Consider the following 18,426-nt stretch of genomic DNA (forward strand, 5'->3'; position numbering starts at 1 on the left):
TTGAATACTTTGTTACAAATGGGTTACACAAATGACCTAGGCAATTCATGTAAAAATTATTAGGTACTCTCTTACAGTACTTTTATAGTACCTTTTTTTTTGTACTCTTTTAATAAACTCTTCAATTAGCATTACTAAGACCTCTGAAAACCTGAGGGAAGGGAGAATAAACCAGCTTTCTTACTGCTGTATAAAGTGTATATTTTCCTTCATTAGTTAGGATTTAGGCATTTCATTTAAGAACTATTCTGAAACCTAACCTTGGTCTTAATGTCAGGTGGTGAACCATGCTGTAATAACATGAAATGATCTTTTAGTTTTTTACTAATTAAATGATTCTCATTGTTCTGAAATGATTTGGAATTGATTTTTAGTTCATTTGAATTATAAATGTGTATATATAACTTTTTTGCTCTTTCAGAATCCACCCTTAAAATCAAAAGCTAAAGAAGGAGAAGAAAAGAGAGAAGGAAATTCGCAAGAATCAGAGGTCAGAAAAATTCACTCTATGATTGATTACAGGGCAATAGTTTAGTTAGCTTTTTTTCATTTGATATGTGGCTGTGATTCTGTATAGAAGTATCATGACCCTTGGTCAGTATTATCACAATTACCTCAGACAATTCTGAGACATCAGTTCTCTGAAGAATTAGTCTGTTCTTTACTGGAAACCCTATGACAGACATACCAGGTGTAGATGGGGAGTGAGGATGGTTAAGTGTTTCTGCAGGGAAGGGGGAGGATAATGGTGTAAGGTGTTCTCAGCCCTTACGCAGGGTAGGGTTTTTTGCAGTATGTCTTTTCTTTGTTCCTGTCTGACTTTCAACCAGTATGGAGCTCTAGCTACTATTTACTGCTTCCTGCCTCCGGAGTTTTCATCCATCTTAGTGGATGGGACAAGGAGCCATCTTTGGGCATAGGCAGATGCGGGGGCAATGGCCTGATCACCAAGGCTTTCATTCATATTATCCTCCTTAAATCCTGAATAATAACAATCAGTAGCCATAGGGATGGTATTGCGGACCTGGTATGAGAGTGTAGTGTGCGTTTATATGTCTTTGGTCAATATGTGTCCAATAAATGTTAATTTCTTTGACCCTACCTTCCATCTCAAATCTTATTTCTGATAACAAATACTTGGGAGTCCATAATTTCTTTTAATGTTTATGTTTCTTCTCCCTCTTCCTGTTTTTTTTTTTTTTTTATTTAGAGATGTGAAAGGGCAGAATCTTTAGCGAGAATAAAATCAAAGGCCTTTTCAGTTGTCGTTCAGGTAAGTTATTTCTTTAGTAAGGCAATTTTGGACTTGATGCTTTTTTAACAATATATTTATTTTTCGTCAAGGTAATACATGTACGTAGTTTAAAAAGTCTAGTAATACTACAGAGTTTACATAACCCAGCAGTGTCCTGCTGCGCCACTTCCACCCTTGTATTCCTAATCCATCTTCAGTTTTTTCTCTTTTAGTTCTCTCTTCTGGTATTTACCTGGAATTTTGATGCCTTTGCTTTTTATTGTCTTCCAGCTTTTAGTATGCCTGATCATGGAAGGTTTTAGGATTTGCTCTCTATCCCTTGAGTTTTGAAATGTCATGATAATGTAAGTTGGTGTGGGTCTTTTTTCCATCATTGTCCTTGGCTGTCATGGCAGGCCCTTTTGATCTGATAGCTTTCAGTTCTGAGAGTTTTTGTATATTGTTCCTTTGATAGTATTTGCTGCATTTTTGCTCCTCCTCTTGAATTTTTATTTTATTTTTCTTTTCTGTTTTCAATCTCTATTTTCAGGGAGATTGCTTAAACTTTGTCTTCTGAACCATTCATTATATTGATTTTTTTATTTTGCTGACTTTTTTTTTATTGCTAAGGGTTTTTTTTTTCTTCTCTGAATCTTTTCTTTAAAAAAAAAATTTTTTTTCTGTTGCAATATTATGTCCTTGAGGATGTTTATTACAGTGTTTTGAAGTTTGTGCCTTTTCCCCCAGAGTTCCTGTTTTTGTTTATTTTGATCTCTTTCATTTTGGTGGCTTTTTTCAAATATTTAAAGAGCCTCAGATCATATTTAAGAGTTGTCATGTGGAGATATGACTTTTTAACCTCAGTATTTCTTTTTGTTGGATCTCATCATTTTTACCAGAGAGCAATCTTCCATTCCCTTGTCTGGGGGAAAGAAGGGTAAATAAGCCCAACCACCAATGTTTTGGGAGCCTACAGAGATAATCAAGAGGCTTACCATTTTTTATGCAGGTTTCACTTAACTTCCGTATTTTCGTATTTTCAGTAAGAAGCGTTCCTCAGCTATACCATTCCTTAGGCCTACAGCTTCTCTGGCTTAGCCTTTCCAGAGAGCAGGCCTTCTGTTTTCTATAGGAGGTCAGTTGTGTAGTTTTGAGGTTGGGAAATGAGACACTATTGTTTTTGTAGATTTTTCAGCATATCTGCCATTTTTTTAGACCCATTTCTGATGATTCAAATTCCTGATCCACTTGGATCACCTTGCTGTATAGTAATTTTCTCAACACAGGCAATTAGATTTCAGATTTCTTCATTCTGTTAAGTCAGCTATCACTGTTCCTGCTACTAATTTTTTTTTTTTAACAGCTGTGTTGTTTTCTCTCTGTTTTGTGAGTTTTTTCAATAATTTTCTTACAATCATTTTAGTGGGGTTTCAGGAGGGAACACTGATAAATTTATGTGCTTAAGCCCATATTTTTTCCCGGATTGTTTTCATGAATCTAGGAGTATCTTTATTTTGTGGGAAGTTACTGTCATTTTCTAGTTGTAGAAATGAAAAGGAATAAATAAAAAATTAAAAGTGGTTATAGATTAGTTAAGTGTTATATATTTGTTATTCCACAGTAAATTGAGTACAAAATATTGTTGAATGAAAGCACCAAGGACAATAAGTTAATCCAAATAGTTTTAAACCAGAACTGTTCCACATTATATAGTGCTAATTGATGTTTAATGTGAATCTTAAGACATTATGAGATTTAATTGTAATTCCCATAAAGTGTTACAAGAGTGCATCATAACATAGCTGCAGGTTTTTTCTTTATTGAGGTACAGTTAACATATAATGCATGGTAATTTTTTAATAATTGTTAATACCTAGATTTCAGCATTACTGAAAACTCCTATAAGGACTCTACTTAAGCAAGTAAGGGAATTCATTGATAATAACTAAAATGTCCTTGCACTGTCCCTCCATTTCTCACCTTTTATGTTGCTTTCACTGTCATTCCTGACAGCCAGCTTTGCATGTTTCCAGTTTTAGGTTCAATGGAAAGGGAGAATTTGCCTTCCTAATAGTTACACAGAATTCTAAAATTAAGTTATGATAGAGATCACATGCCCACCCCTGAACAAATCAGTGGCCGTGGTGATGTGAAACTTCTGACTAGATCAGCAGCACGTCGCTGGAGCCAGGCATCAAGTGGTTCCAGTCAAAACACATGATGGTAGCTAGGGAATATAACTGTTCTTACAAGAAAGGGGGAATAGGTTAGTAGACAGTAAGGAACAGTACTAATCCTTTACACCTGTTTCCCAATCATGCAACAACAACTGCATTTAACCCAACAACTACATTTCTTACTCAATTTGAGTAGATGGTGATGACAGTTGCAGGGAGCCTTTCCTGTTGTAAAGATAAAAGAGTATATATATGCAACAAGTATTAAGCAAGCCAGGATAATGATAAACTACTTTATGACTTTTATTTTTGCTCATCTTTGTGTATTTTGTCTTTTCCTAAATTGTCGATCAGTTGGATTCATTTTGTGATTCATTTGATTAATTGGATTTCTAACTTTTAAGGCATCCAAGTCAAGAAGGCATCGTCAAGTCAAACTTGACTCTTCTGACTCTGATTCTGCATCTGGTCAAGGACAAATCAAAGCAACTAGGAAAAAAAGAAACAAAGAAACCTTGAAATCAGGAAGGAAGACGTCCTCCAGAAACAGAGGTAACTTCTTAAAAAAGTCTTTTTGATACTCAACAAGGGATAATGGATTTTGTTTACAACCTCCCCTCCCTGTTTTTTCTTTATTAAAAGGGATTAGATACTTGTTTGAGAACTTTGTGAGATTTAATATAAAAAATAAATTATCTTAGATTCTTAGAATCTTACTGCTTAAACTTACGGACCCTAGGAATTATCAAATTCATTGTTTCATAGATGTTGAAATTTAGGTCCATACAGATTAAATAACTTGTCCAAAAGTGAAATAGCTATTTATAGAATCAGTCTAGAATTATCCAGAGCGTCCTTTGTAAGTACTTTTTGTGTGTGAATTAAACTTATATGTAGAATTAGGTGTAAGTAATACATTCTGTAAACCATATTTCCCTTTAGCTGCATTAATTAAGCTGTACCTTTTCTTTTAAAATAGTGTGTCTATAAAATTAACCTTGGTATTTGATTCTTAAAGAAATGACTATATATTTTAATAGTTTAATTTTTAAAAAATTACATGAGTAATATATATTCACCATACGTAAAGTTGGAATCTGATTAGCAGGCTCCGGAGGAAAAAAGAGGCATTAGAAACATTTGTAAATATTCAGTGCCTAATATAAAACACTCCCAGCTACTAGCGCAGTATATAAAGATATGTTACGGCCTTTTAACATAAATGTTTTCCTTCCTATATTGAGGCAGTGGAAGGAAAATAGAGGTTAAATACCTTTAACCTAGACCAGATATGATTAAGTTCGGTAACATTTGCTTGAAGTATACTGAAAATTCAGAGGAGGAGATAGCATATTTGTTAGGGATAATCAGGAAATACTTCAAAAGCAGAATTTCTTAGTTCTTTTTACAAGGCTGGCAGATACTGGGAAGAAACCTGTTAGACCAATCTCACTTATAATTATTACTGAAAAAAAATCCTGTTATATGCATTGAAAAAAATCCCAACTGTCAAACAACTTGACTGCATGCATTGTTCCAGAATGCAAGGATGGTGGAATTAGGAATCTATCAATATAATTTGGCATACAAATAAGTTAAAGGGGAAAATGTGAATTCAGTTTAATAGTTACCCAAGAAGACATTTGATGAAATATGGCATCCATTCTTGATTAAAAAAGGAATCCTCTAGATTGGAGGGGGTCATCAAACCTGTTGTAAAGGGCCTGACAGTAAATATTTTAGGCTTCATAGGCCATATGATTTCTGTCACAACTATTCAACTCTTCCATTGTAAGGTGAAAGTAACCACAAACAACATACAAACAAATGAGTATGTTCCAATAAAATTGTATTTACAAAAACAGGTGATAGGCCAGATTTAGCCTGGGCCATAGTTTGTCAATCTCTGCTCCAGATAAAAACATAGTTGGTTATATCTTTAACTCAATTTAAAAAAGTATGTGTGTGAGTGTGTTATTTGTTTGTGTGTGTTGTTATTTGACAAAAGGCCACCTCATGTTCGTTGGTGATACAAAGAAGTATCAGTTGTATTTCATATTGGCTGTTAATGTAATTAGGCAGGAGAGTGAAGTAAGACACGATTTCATGATCATGAAATTATCATGATTTACAAATGACTGATTTTATGCGTAAAAATATCTTAAAGAAAATTCACTGGAAAAAACATAGGAACACAAAATTTAGTAAGGTAGGGGATACTATTATATACCTTTGCAGAAATTAAGAGGATAATAAGGAAAAATTATGAATACTTTTATGCCAGTAAATTAGTTAAGTTAAATAACGGATATATTTTTTAAAAGACACACATTTCCAAAACCAACACAAGAAGTAGTAGTTCTACATTTACTAAAAAAAGTTAAATTCCCAGATGGCTTTGCTGGAAATTCCAGAAACCATTTAAGAAAGGAGTACTATGCTGTTCTTTCAGAAGACACAAGAAGGGACACTTCCCAGCTTATTGACATTTTAAGAAACATAAACATGAACATAAATGTAAAAATTTTTATTAAATATTAACAAGTTGAATCCAACAGTATATTAAAAGACAGTACAGTAGGACAAACTTGGGTTTATCCCAGGAATATAAGGCTGGTTTATTTCTTTAAATATTTTATTTAAGAAATAAACNCAGAAACCATTTAAGAAAGGAGTACTATGCTGTTCTTTCAGAAGACACAAGAAGGGACACTTCCCAGCTTATTGACATTTTAAGAAACATAAACATGAACATAAATGTAAAAATTTTTATTAAATATTAACAAGTTGAATCCAACAGTATATTAAAAGACAGTACAGTAGGACAAACTTGGGTTTATCCCAGGAATATAAGGCTGGTTTATTTCTTAAATAAAATATTTAAAGAAATATTTTACCATAATTTACCATATTAGAATAAAGGAGAAGGACTATATAATCATTTCAGTATATCGAGACAAAATATTTGACAAATCCAGCATTTGTTCATGATAAAATCTCTAAGAAAATTAGGATTAAAAAGGAACTTCCTCAACCTGATAAAGGACTTCTGTGAAAAACTACAGCTAACATCATATTTAATGGTGAAACCATACTTTCCCTCTAAAATTGGGAACAAGGCAGGATGACTGTTCATTGCTCCTCTTGTACATCATACCGGAGGTCCTAGCCAGTGAAGTAAGGCAAGAAAAAGAAATAATAGATGTGTAGATTAGAAAGGAAGAAATATATGTTTGCAAATGAAATTATTTTTTACACAGAAAATCTCAGAACTTCTACACAGTAGTTACTAGAACTAATAAGTGAGTTTAACGAGGTCCCTAGGTACAGGACTAGTATTTCTGTCTACTAACAATGGAATAATTAGTGAAAAAATATTAAAGTGTAGTAACAGAAACCACAGAATAGTTTGGTTATATAGGTAACAACATATGTGCAGGATCTGTATGCTGGAAACTACAAAATGATGAAAGGAATCAAAGAAGATTTAAGTAAATGGAGAGACTATGTAGTCTTCATGGATTAGAAGACCAGTAAAGAGTCACCTAATCCCATCTTGCTCTGTAGATTAAATGTAATCCCAAGAAGAAATCCCAACAGTGACATAAATAACAAGCTGATTTTTTTTTTTAAAGATTTTATTTATTCGACAGAGAGAGCGAGAGAGCACAAGAAGGGGGAACAGCAGAGGGAGAGGGAGAAGCAGGCTCCCTGCCAAGCAGGGAGCCCGACACAGGACTCGATCCCAGGACCCTGGGATCATGACCTGAGTAGAAGGCAGACGCTTAACCATCTGAGCCACCCAGGCGCGCCAACAAGCTGATTTTTAAGTGTATATGGAAATGGAAAGAAACTAGAGTAGCCAAAACAGTTTTGACAAATAACTGAATCTTCAGAAATCAAGGCAATGTGCTGCTGCAAAAAGGTAGACACATAAGTCGATGGAAAAGAATAGAGTCTAGAAATAGATTTGTACTCATATGGTCAATTTTATTTTTGACAAAGGTGCAAAGACAATTCAGTGGAAAAAGATAGTCTTCAATAAATAGCTCCGATACAATTTTATATCCATATGCAAAAAACAGATCCTCATCACCTCTTATCATATATAGCAATTAACTTAAAATGGATCACAGACCTAAATATAAAAACTAAAATCATAAAACTTAAAGATGAAAACATAAAAAACATGGTCTTGGTCTTGGATTGGGCAAAGATTTTTTATATATGACATAAAAAATACAAGCCATAAAAGAAAAAAAATTGATAAATTTTGGACTTGCCTCAAGTTAAAATTCTTTGGAAGACACTTTTAAGAAAATGAAAAGACAGACCACAGAATGGGAGAAAATATTTGCAAAATACAAACCTAATAGAGGTCTTGTATCCAAATATATAAAGAACTGTCAACCCTTAGTAATAACCCAATTAATAATGGGCAAAAATTTGAACAGATATTTTAAAAAGAATATGTGCCTGGCAAATAAACATCTTGAGAGATGTCTGACATCTTTAGTTATTAGGAAATGCAAATTAAAAGCATAGTGACATTCTGTTACCCCCTGTTGCAATGGCTACAAAAAAGAAAAAACAAGAAAATGTAGTGAGAAAAGATAGTATACATTCAAAAACAAGGCTATTACCTTTAAAATTACATTTGTGATTAGTTAATATAGTTGAAGTAAGGCACACGATTATTTCCTGATATCTACAGATAAAACCCATGATGTGTGTGATAAAGCTTGAGTAAAATATTCATGTTTGGCTAATTTCATTTTTTCTCTTTTCCTTCATTTTCTTTAATGGAAGAATTAGATTGTTTTCAATTTGTAGCAGAGATACAAATATAATAATACTTAAAATAGAATGTATTATAAAATGCATTTTCAATTTGTAGCAGAGATACAAATATAATAATACTTAAAATAGAATGTATTATAAAATGCATATTTCTCTTTACCATTACAATTTTAGCATTTAGTTTAAATATCTAATTTTTATGTTGTTGTAGTAATGACATTATTTTGTGTAAAAATTTTTCTCAATGATTAACATTCTTTGTTTTTGTATGAAATAATTTTCCCAACTATTTCCAGATGACGTGCAGAATATACATAAAGAAGACAAATCGTTAAGGCTGAGTATGCCTGTAATTACAGAAGAGGAAGAGGACAGTGAAAGTTTTAGTGAAGCAGGTACAGATGAAATTTTGTCAAATATTGATGGAAAGTTATGCTTGGAGAGCAGTTAAGATTTGGAACCCTTGAAGAGCATGGTGGTTAGCTGTATGTTCTTGTGATGCTTTTTCCTTTGACATATTGGAGAATTTTAGTATTAATCATGACACTTCAAAGTAAATGTTATAGTACAATAAATAAATGGAAAGAAGAGGAGGTAGTGGTCAACTGAGGTGAAAAGTGAAGGATTGGTAAAATACCATTATTAGTACGTGAATATACCTCATCATGAGGATGCCTGGAATGTATTCCTAACAAAGAGCAAGGTTCACAAAATACAAATTTCTGGATATAACTTTAAAAAGGTTTTATTGTTAAAAAATAGTTATTTCAAATTCGAATGTAAAATTTTCACCTGTAGAATGATTGTAACTAAATAGTTGTAAATTGCGTGACATAAATTAAAATGGCTATACCTTTTAGTGTTATAGTTTTCATAATTTGTAGTGTTTATTAAACAACATTTTAAATAATCTTATCTCTAGTAATAATTATAGTATTACAGAGAATAAGTTATATTTAGCAGGCTAGGCTTGATAATTGGTAATCCATTAATGATAATGAAGATATTGTGTGTTAAGAATAATGCTTAATGACTTTTTTTTCATTTGGCTTTTTATTCATTCAGCGAGCATATCCTGAGTGCCTGTCGTGTTTCAAACACTTAGCTGTATACAGGGCTATAAAGATATATACTACTGGAATTTAAGAATCATTTTATTTTGATCACAGTTATTATAGATCTGATAGATCTGAGTACAGTGACTGGCCCATAGTGGACTTAAGTAAATACTTGTTGAATGAATCAGATCAGTCTGTGCCTTTAAGGGCCTTAGAATCTAGGGAGAAAACCCAGTTCATTATGGTAGAGAGAAACGGTGTAATAGAAGTATATGGAAGACAAAGAATAGACATTTTACAAGGAATATTTGTTCCTTCAGAAATGTGAGTGCTTCTGTGATTTGCTTTTGTTAGCATAAAGTAGTCCTTTACCATCTTGTGATGAGTTTCAGACTGTAGTTTCTTTCCAGTCTTGATTGGTGGCTTTTTTTGTGAGTAAATAGTTAAATACACATACACACCTTTCTGGCTCTTTGGCAAGTCCCATTTGAAAATCTGTCAGTTTGTGATTTTTAAAAATTTGGTTGAATTATAATGACATATGCATATGACTTAATTCAAATAATTTTATAATATTCATTATAATAAACCACAGTCTTCTCACTCCCATTTCTTTCTTGTCTTTATCTTTTTTTATTTTATTTTATTTTTATTATTATGTTCCGTTAGCCAACATTTGGTACATTGTTAGTTTTTGATGTAGTGTTCAACGATTCATCATCTTTGACTCGTTATTGTTTTGGTATTTACCTCTATGTCTTTAAAAAATGTGTATTTTATCACTTCTTTTTGTTTTAGTTTGTGGATTATCTCTTGACTTACCACTGAGGAATGCAAGGATATAGTTTTCTTTAATATATTCTTCACCTCCCACTTCAAACACATGTATACTACCCAGGCCCCAGCCTTCCAATATAATTATTTTAGCTATGTCAGTATTCTGCATTTATAAAACATTATTGACAGCAGAACCATGTAATGTACTGTGATTCTTTCTTACTCTGTACATTTGTTTTCCCTAGAGAGTGATAACTTTTTGTCTTATTAATTTTTTTCTGTAAACTTAACACGAATTTGTCTTCAGACTCTTCCTCAGTTGTATAAATTTCCTGTTGGAATATTCAAACACATGAGGGATTTTGTCATTTTTATATTTTTAAAGAAATTTCTTGCTGACCTCTGGCCTGGTTTACTGGACAGTTTGCTCTCTTGCCCTGCTGCACTCCATCCTGGTTGCTGCTGTCTTCTAGGAATCTAGGAGATTCCTAGAATCTCCTTTTCTTCTTACTTTCTTTTTTGTCTTTTCTCGTTCCTTTTCCTATCACTCTTCTTCAGTTTTTCACTGGTGGGGAATATTTTGTTTCTTTACATCTTTCATAATTTTCATGTTTTTGTATTTTCTATTATTTTCTTTGTTTTTAATGGTTTGTAATTTTTAGGTTCATAGCTGTTTTTAGATAAACACTTATTTGAGTGTTGGTGTTGGCATTGGCTGTCATAGCCAAAAAGATGTACTGGAGGGGATTATGCTAAGTGAAATAAGTCAAGCAGAGAAAGACAATTATCATATGATTTCACTCATATGTGTAACGTAAGGAATAGCGCAGAGGACCACAGGGAAGGGAGAGAAAACTGAATGGGAAGAAATCAGAGAGGGAGACAAACCATGGGAGACTCTGGACTCCGGGAACCAAACTTAGGCTTACAGAAGGGAAGGGGTGGGGGTGAGGTAACTGGGTGATGGGTATTAAGGAGGGCACGTGCGGTGATGAGCACTGGGTGTTATACACAACTAATGAATCGTTAAACACTACATGAAAAACTTATGATGAACTATATGCTGGTTAATTGAACATAATAAAAAAATAGATGTATGGTACTAGTGATTTGGGTTACATTTTCAGGTTTAATTGGAATGAAATTCAAATGTTAATCATTCTCTCATTCTCATTGCACTAGCCTGTATACCTTTCAGATCTGGCACACTGGGTCTATGGTAGTTGTAGGGAGAGCGTACCCATATGAAACAACTTCAAAGTAGCTTATCATTCAATAGGATTTGGGAAGACTAGAATCTACTTTAGTAAGTTTTCAACTGCAGTATCATTTCCAAGGAAAGAATCATGTGTATGTTAGGTTTAGGATTTCTTTTTTTTTTTAAGACTTTATTTATTTGAGAGAGAGAGACAAAGAGAGCATGAGCAGGCGGAGGGAGAGCGAGAAGCAGGCTCCCCACTGAGCAGGGAGCCTGATGCGAGGCTCGATCCCAGGACCCTGGGATCATGACCTGAGCTGAAGGCAGACGCTTAACTGACTGAGCCACCCAGGAGCCCCTGGTTTAGGATTTCTTGTTGGAGCTTTGTTGTAAGGGCATTCCAGTTAAACAGCTATATCATTTAAATGTATGTTATCAGTTAAAGTATTATTTTGTAGACCTGACAGAATTCTTCATTTATGTCTTTAGAGTTCACTGCACCCAAGAGGAAAAGAAAATACAGAACAAAGAACCCAGTGAAAAATTCTTAATTTCGACGTCTCTGACAGAAGAAAAGATTTATATTTTGTATATTGAACAGGAAGACTGCCAGTATTAAAAATAATTCTTCTGGGAAACTATAGGTTATTTCTCTGAAGTGGCAATATCTTAACATTGCTCTAGATTTATAAAGGAACATAAGAATTTACTTCAAGATTTAATTTTAACATTTCCTTTTATGAAATCTGCATAAATGGAAATAAAATTTGCGTTTAGAATGTAATAGAAATAATCCTGTTATTTGCAGGTTATTGTTTCCTGTAACTTTTTGTGATGTTATACTTCTTATAGTTCTGATAATATTAACTATTTAAAATATTTGTTCTTGAAGTAGTAATGTTTATTACATGCAAGTGGCTAATTATAGTATGGTAATGGATTTGTTTATGATGTGTAGTAACTATATATTGTATGGTTAAGTGCAATACAATTTTTGCCTTATTTGCTTTATTTTTGAACATATGAAACTTATGTGGTCAGTAACTTACATAATTGATATTTAGGAAGCCCAGTTTCTACTTCTGCAATCAATTAAATAGTCTTTGGTGTTTGTTTTAAAGCTCCCTTTGGCCTAACATTTATGTATGTGTATGTTTGTATATGTATAGATATATGTATACATGTGTCCACATAGATACACATATATGATTGGCTCAGTACATTGTTTAAATACAACTTTTAAATACTAATAATTTCTTTTTGAAAATTTTTTTTAAAGATTGATTTATTTTTAGAGAGAGCACGTGTGCACGCACATGCACATGTATGGCTCCCGGGGCAGAGGGAGAGGGAGGGAGAATCCTCAGAGAGTCAGTCACTTAACTGACTGAGCCACCCAGGCTCCCCTAAATACTAATTATTTCTAATAAAACTTTCAAGAGTGGTAAGGTAAATTCCAGAATGTGTCTATGGTACAGAAGAGATGGTACAGAAGATTTCTAAGCTTTGTGGACGTATCTCCATTAATTTCTCGCTTAAGAAATTTAAATGGAGATCCCTTAAGCCATGTTGTTTGAATTGCTGCCACTAGCAGACCATCTCCACACCATGTGCTTAGCTTGGCGTGTCTTACAGTTGGTTATACTCCATGTCGTTTTCAAGTATTGTATATTCAGGAATTTTGCAAATGTCCTGTGAGTGAAAATGTGTGATATCTGTAATCTTTTAAAATAAAAATACTGATGCTAGTCCAAGTAAACTTTCATTAGAATGTATGCTGTCACATTAGCTACTAAACAAAATTATTTCCCCTGGTTTCAGATGTTCCTGGTAGTAGATGGGCAGTTCTCATAATGTGGACGTTGGATAGAGCTTCTGGGATTTAAACATTCTAGTGTTGGGGGCACCTGGGTGGTACAGTGGTTAGGCGTCTGCCTTCAGCTCAGGGTGTGATCCCGGCGATCTGGGATCGAGCCCCACATCAGGCTCTTCCGCTATGAGCCTGCTTCTTCCTCTCCCACTCCCCCTGCTTGTGTTCCCTCTCTCGCTGGCTGTCTCTATCTCTGTCGAATAAATAAATAAAAAATCTTAAAAAAAAAATAAATAAACATTCTAGTGTTGGAGCANGTTCCCTCTCTCGCTGGCTGTCTCTATCTCTGTCGAATAAATAAATAAAAAATCTTAAAAAAAAAATAAACATTCTAGTGTTGGAGCGCTTGGAGGTACCAATGGCCTCTTGTGTACTAGGTAATTTGCTAGAACTTGTCTGATCATTAACATTTACAACATTGTACAGCTAACACAGTGAGTTGCCCTCTATTTTTTCATAATACTTAAAAGACTATCATTTCACTTGTACAATGAAGAAACTCTATCTTAAGATGGTAAAATGCCTTGCCCACATTCACAGAGTTAGGAAATGATGCATCTGGGATGCAAATTTAGGGCTCTTGCCTATAAATTCAGTGTCATTTTATATAAGCCAACAGAAATGGAAATCGAGAGTAGTACTTCTGACGGCAAGCAGTAAAACCCTATTTTGCAGTGGCTTAAGCAGTAAGGAAAGGTTAAAACCAGTTGAGTCTCAGTGCAGGGTGGTGCTCTGGGTTGTAAAGTAGGTCAGTTCCATGATGGCTTTATATACAGGTTTGGGTCTTCAGGGAAAGTGTACGGAATTGTTCACCAGCCAAGTTCCCGGATGTCAGCCAAGGGCCAGCCTTGCAAGCAGGCCTTTATAAGGACTGCAATCTCAGGCCTGCTCTGGTGCCTCTTCTCTGTGCAGGTTCATTTCATTTTTCACTATTTCAAATAATGCTGTGTTGATTTTTGTGTGTATATTTTGGCTCACTTAGGTTGGTATTTCTGTTGGATAAATCTACACATGAATTTGCATGCTGGACAGTGTATGTGTGTGTATATATATATACATATATACATAATTTCATATACATATAAAATTTTAATTGCCAAATTATATATATAATTAAAATTATATATATATAAAATTTTATTGCCAAATTGAACTCCAAAATAATTGCCAATTTACATTCCTACTAACTATTTATAAGGGACTCTCCATACCTCCATTACACTGTTATCAATCTGTAATTTTTGCCAGTTGAACATAGCCTGAATCTTAACAGCAGAAATGTAGAAAGACAGTTAAGAGTAACAAAAAAATTTTTTTTAAAGATTTGACACAGAACGTGCACAAGTGGGGGGAGCAGCAGGCAGAGGGAGAAGCAGGCTCCCCACTGAGCAGGGAGCCCAATGCAGGGCTTGATGCCAGTACCCTGGGATCATGACCTGGGTAGAAGGCAGACACTTAACCAACTGAGCCACCCAGGTGCCCCAAGAGTAACAAAATTGTACTAAACAGTTGTGAGTTGGTGTATGGCTACATCTGACAGTGAATGCTTTAGCTGATGGCAAGTTTTTCATGAATATATTATGAGGATAGGGTGTGAATCACTTGATTTGCTTTAAATATGAAATTGAAGCTTAATAAATTCAAATAGAAAATATTTGTGTTTAACAGTGGGCTTTCAGAATTAAAATGTGTCATAAATACTAGCTACCTATTAAGCTTTTTGTATTGTCACCTTGATTATAATAAAATAACTGCACCAAGTCATAAATACATGATTTTAATATTAAATAATGACTAAATTAATGTTTTGTGAAGAAGATGAGTTATGTGGCAGTATTTGTAGCCACAAGATGTATTTTAAAACCATTCCACTTTCAGAAATCTTAATATAGGAAAGTACTATTCAAAGGAGAGACTTGGAATCATACAATGTCATATGCCAGGTTTACTTGGAGAATCTAAAACAAACCAGGAATGAAAGAAGCAGAACCATAAAGGAAATGGAGGTTGTACAGATACTGATTAGGGAAATATTTTTCACCTTGGAAATGAAGTATTGTAATTATGTCCTCAGAAGAAAACTACCCTGTAATCGTGCGGTGGTCTATGAGAAATTATAGCACTTGTTTTCTTTTCTGTTACTCTTTTGAGTTTATGTTGTAGGCACACCTATGATCCCATTTGGTTTTATAACCCCTTCTTAATGCCTCAGAGGTCTCCTGTGAGTGGATGTTTTTATCGTGGGGAAACATCCCCAGTCTCTTTAATACCCAATTAAAGTGCTTGTTCCCTGAAACAGACACAGTTGTACCATCTGCAAGCTGTTTTCTACTGCCAAAGGAGAAATAATTAACCAATTTTCAGGCAAAGACTTTGTCTTCTTACAGAGATTTCCAGAACAGTGGTATAACGGAAATGTATTAAAAATGTATCTATCTAAATAATTTGACTAATGATTTGTAATTTTCCTGACCTAGAAACTAGAAAGTCAAATATGTGTATCCTAGTTCTGCCACTGATTATGTATCCTTAAAAAATTCCTTTTTGTTTAAATCCTTTTCTCAGCTGTAAATTCAAGATAATACAGAACTACCTTACAGACTTGTCACAAATATTTAGAATTGTGTAGTGCTTTGAAAGTACCAAGTTACGAAATTCTATAAACTTCAAAATAATAACTGCTGGAAAGTGTAAGCTTTTAAAAAATACTGGATGCCAAGGAAACCAGAATGATTATTAGTGCTTTCTGAGATTTTTTTTAAAGCTTTTATTTATTTATTTATTTGAGAGAGAGGGGGAGAGAGTGAGTCAGAGCTGGGGGAGGGGTAGAGGGAGAGGGAGAAGCAGACTCCCCACTGAGCAGGGAGCCCGATGTGGGGCTTGATCCTAGATCTCTGGGATCATGACCAGAGCCAAAGGCAAATGCTTAACCAACTGAGCCACCCAGGCGCTCCTGCTAAGTGTAATTTTTGATGCGATTTTCTTAAGTCAATAATCTGAAGTTTACGTGTTTACACCGATTTTCAGATAGACGTGAGACAGCTCTCATACCTCAATCTACAACTTAAGGAGCTCCTGGTTTCCTTTTTTCACGTTGAATTACGTACAATATATATCATCTTCCTAATAACCAATTGTAGTTGTGACAAAAAGATTCACAAATATATAGAGAGATAAAATACCTTTAATTGAGCTATCTTTAAAAATGAATTTAATGAACTGAAATTTGCTTTCATGTAAAGAGCCTGGGAAAATAAGCAGAGTTGTCAATGCCTTCTGAACTTCCCCTTGATTCCTGAGTTAAATTACAGTTCGAAGAAATGCTTGCTTTTTAAATGGCATTGAGAAGACTGTGGGTGCTTAACTATTCACATTTTCAATTTTCTTCTGAACAGCTATGTAGTAATTCTCATTGCACATTTAAAAAATTCCCTGTATTAAAGTAAATGCCAAAACCTCAGACCGTAAATCCCCTTCTCGTGTAGTAATGTAGTATTTTTTATGCCTGAAATATCTGTTTTAATGTGTCGTATATTGCAAGTCTGTTTTGTTTTTTGTTTTTGTTTTTGTGGGGTTTTTTTTAGAATAAATTTGGACAGGCTCCTTTTGGTTGCAGGGAACAAAGGCACATTTGTGTTATCTTAAATGCTGGAGGCTTGTTTTCAGAATATAGAGGACAGTGAGGCAGCCATCCCCTCAGGCTCAGCTTCTTGGAGAGCTGAAAAAATGGCTCTTCTTCACGTAGTGAGCACAGCAGCTCGATGGCTGGGGTGTGCCCTCATCTTTGAAATGTCTATCCATTGCCTTGTAGTCACAGTACTCATCCTCCTGTTCATGTGCTTTTCAGCTTCTCTCTGTGCGTTTCTGTCTGCTACTCCTGCTCCTGAAAGAGAATCTGAATAAACCAAAAGAGATCTTCCTGTTTGGGTAGAGATTATTCTAGTGGGTTATTTTGGCCTCGCTTATGTCTACCCAAAGGATGGCTGCCCTTCAGGATGGCCTAGGTCCTGCTGCAACCAGCTGTGGCCGGTGGAGCTGGGTCATAAACCACAGGGCATAGCAAATTATGTGGAAGGACCCAACTCTGGCAGCTTTCTTCAGCAGAGGCAGGTGGGACAGACCTTTTGAATCTCAAGAATTTCTCAGTCCATTCATGATTTGATTAAAATGGTAATGATGCTATAACATTATCATCAGGATTGCCACCAAGTGAAGTAATCAAGTAGTGGCAAAAATTTCACTTGACAACAGGAGCATTGCACAGTGGTAAAGAGAAATTGGTCAGGGGGCAGACTGTGGGTCTGCTCGGAGATTGCAGTGCGACTCGTGCCTTCATAAAACCCACCTGTACGTTCACTCAGTGTAACTCCATTTAGACCCCCTTCTCTCCTGTGTGATGTTGTTATATATTTTACGTCTGTATGTTACAAACCTCGTTATATATTTTAATTTTTGCTTACACAAAGAAAAATTAAAAATGTATTACATTTACCCACATATAAACCTTCTCCAGTGCTCTTTTTTCCTTCACGCAAATCTATGCTTGCATTTGGAATAATTTTCCTTTAGTCTGAAGAACTTTTACTATGAATTGCTTGTTGTTCAGCTCTATTGGAGACAAACATTCTTATCAGCTTTTGTTTGTCCGAAAATGTCCTTATTTCACCTTCATTTTTGAAAGATATTTTTGCTGGAATTAGAATTCTAGGTTAACAGCTTTTTCTTTCAGCACGTTAAAGTATTCCGTTGTCTTCAGCCTTCTTTCTTACATCTGATGTGAGGTTAGTTTCCATTCTTGCTGCTATTCCCTTGTAGATGATGTTCTGTCTTTCTCTGGCTGCTTTTATGATTTATCTTTATTTTTGGTTCTCAGCAGTTTGACAGGATGTGCCTGCTCGGGTTTATTTTCTCCGTGTGTCCTACATGTCATACCAGCCTCACTCTTCTCTAGGATTCCAAGTACATGTGTGTAGACCGCTTGATATGGCCCCACAGATAATCATGGCTCTTTTTCCTCCCAATAATTTTTCTCTTTGTGCTTCAGGATGATTCCTTTTGACTTGTTTTCAAACTGATAAGTCCTTAATTCTAATATATTCAATCTGAAGTTAGTCTTTTCCAATAACTTAAATTCTAGATGTTGTATTTTTCAATTTTAGGATGTCCCCGTGGTTCTTTTTCATGGTTTTCATATCTCCAATGAAATTCTCCATTTTTTGTATCCGTTATTTCCATCTTTTACTACAGATTGTTCAATATACTTACCTAGTTATTTTCAAGTCTTTACAAGTTCCAACATTTGGGTCATCACT

The 18,426-nt window shown here is 34.6% G+C and overlaps 1 protein-coding gene across 1 annotated transcript in view; it reads left to right on the top strand.

Annotated features, from left to right (window-relative positions):
* The window catches only part of SNAPC1 (small nuclear RNA activating complex polypeptide 1), a 24,734-nt gene extending 11,469 nt beyond the window's left edge, over positions 1-13,265 (top strand). Inside the window, exons 7-10 of the mRNA XM_002913047.4 lie at positions 1,211-1,273; positions 3,816-3,963; positions 8,508-8,606; positions 11,734-13,265. Coding sequence (XP_002913093.1) covers positions 1,211-1,273; positions 3,816-3,963; positions 8,508-8,606; positions 11,734-11,795 — 372 coding nt within the window. The 3' untranslated portion in view covers positions 11,796-13,265. The remainder of the gene's footprint in view (positions 1-1,210; positions 1,274-3,815; positions 3,964-8,507; positions 8,607-11,733) is intronic.
* The last annotated feature ends 5,161 nt before the right edge of the window (positions 13,266-18,426 follow it).

Source organism: Ailuropoda melanoleuca, chromosome 14, assembly GCF_002007445.2.
Source record: "Ailuropoda melanoleuca isolate Jingjing chromosome 14, ASM200744v2, whole genome shotgun sequence".
In the NCBI taxonomy this organism is placed as follows: Eukaryota; Metazoa; Chordata; class Mammalia; order Carnivora; family Ursidae; genus Ailuropoda; species Ailuropoda melanoleuca.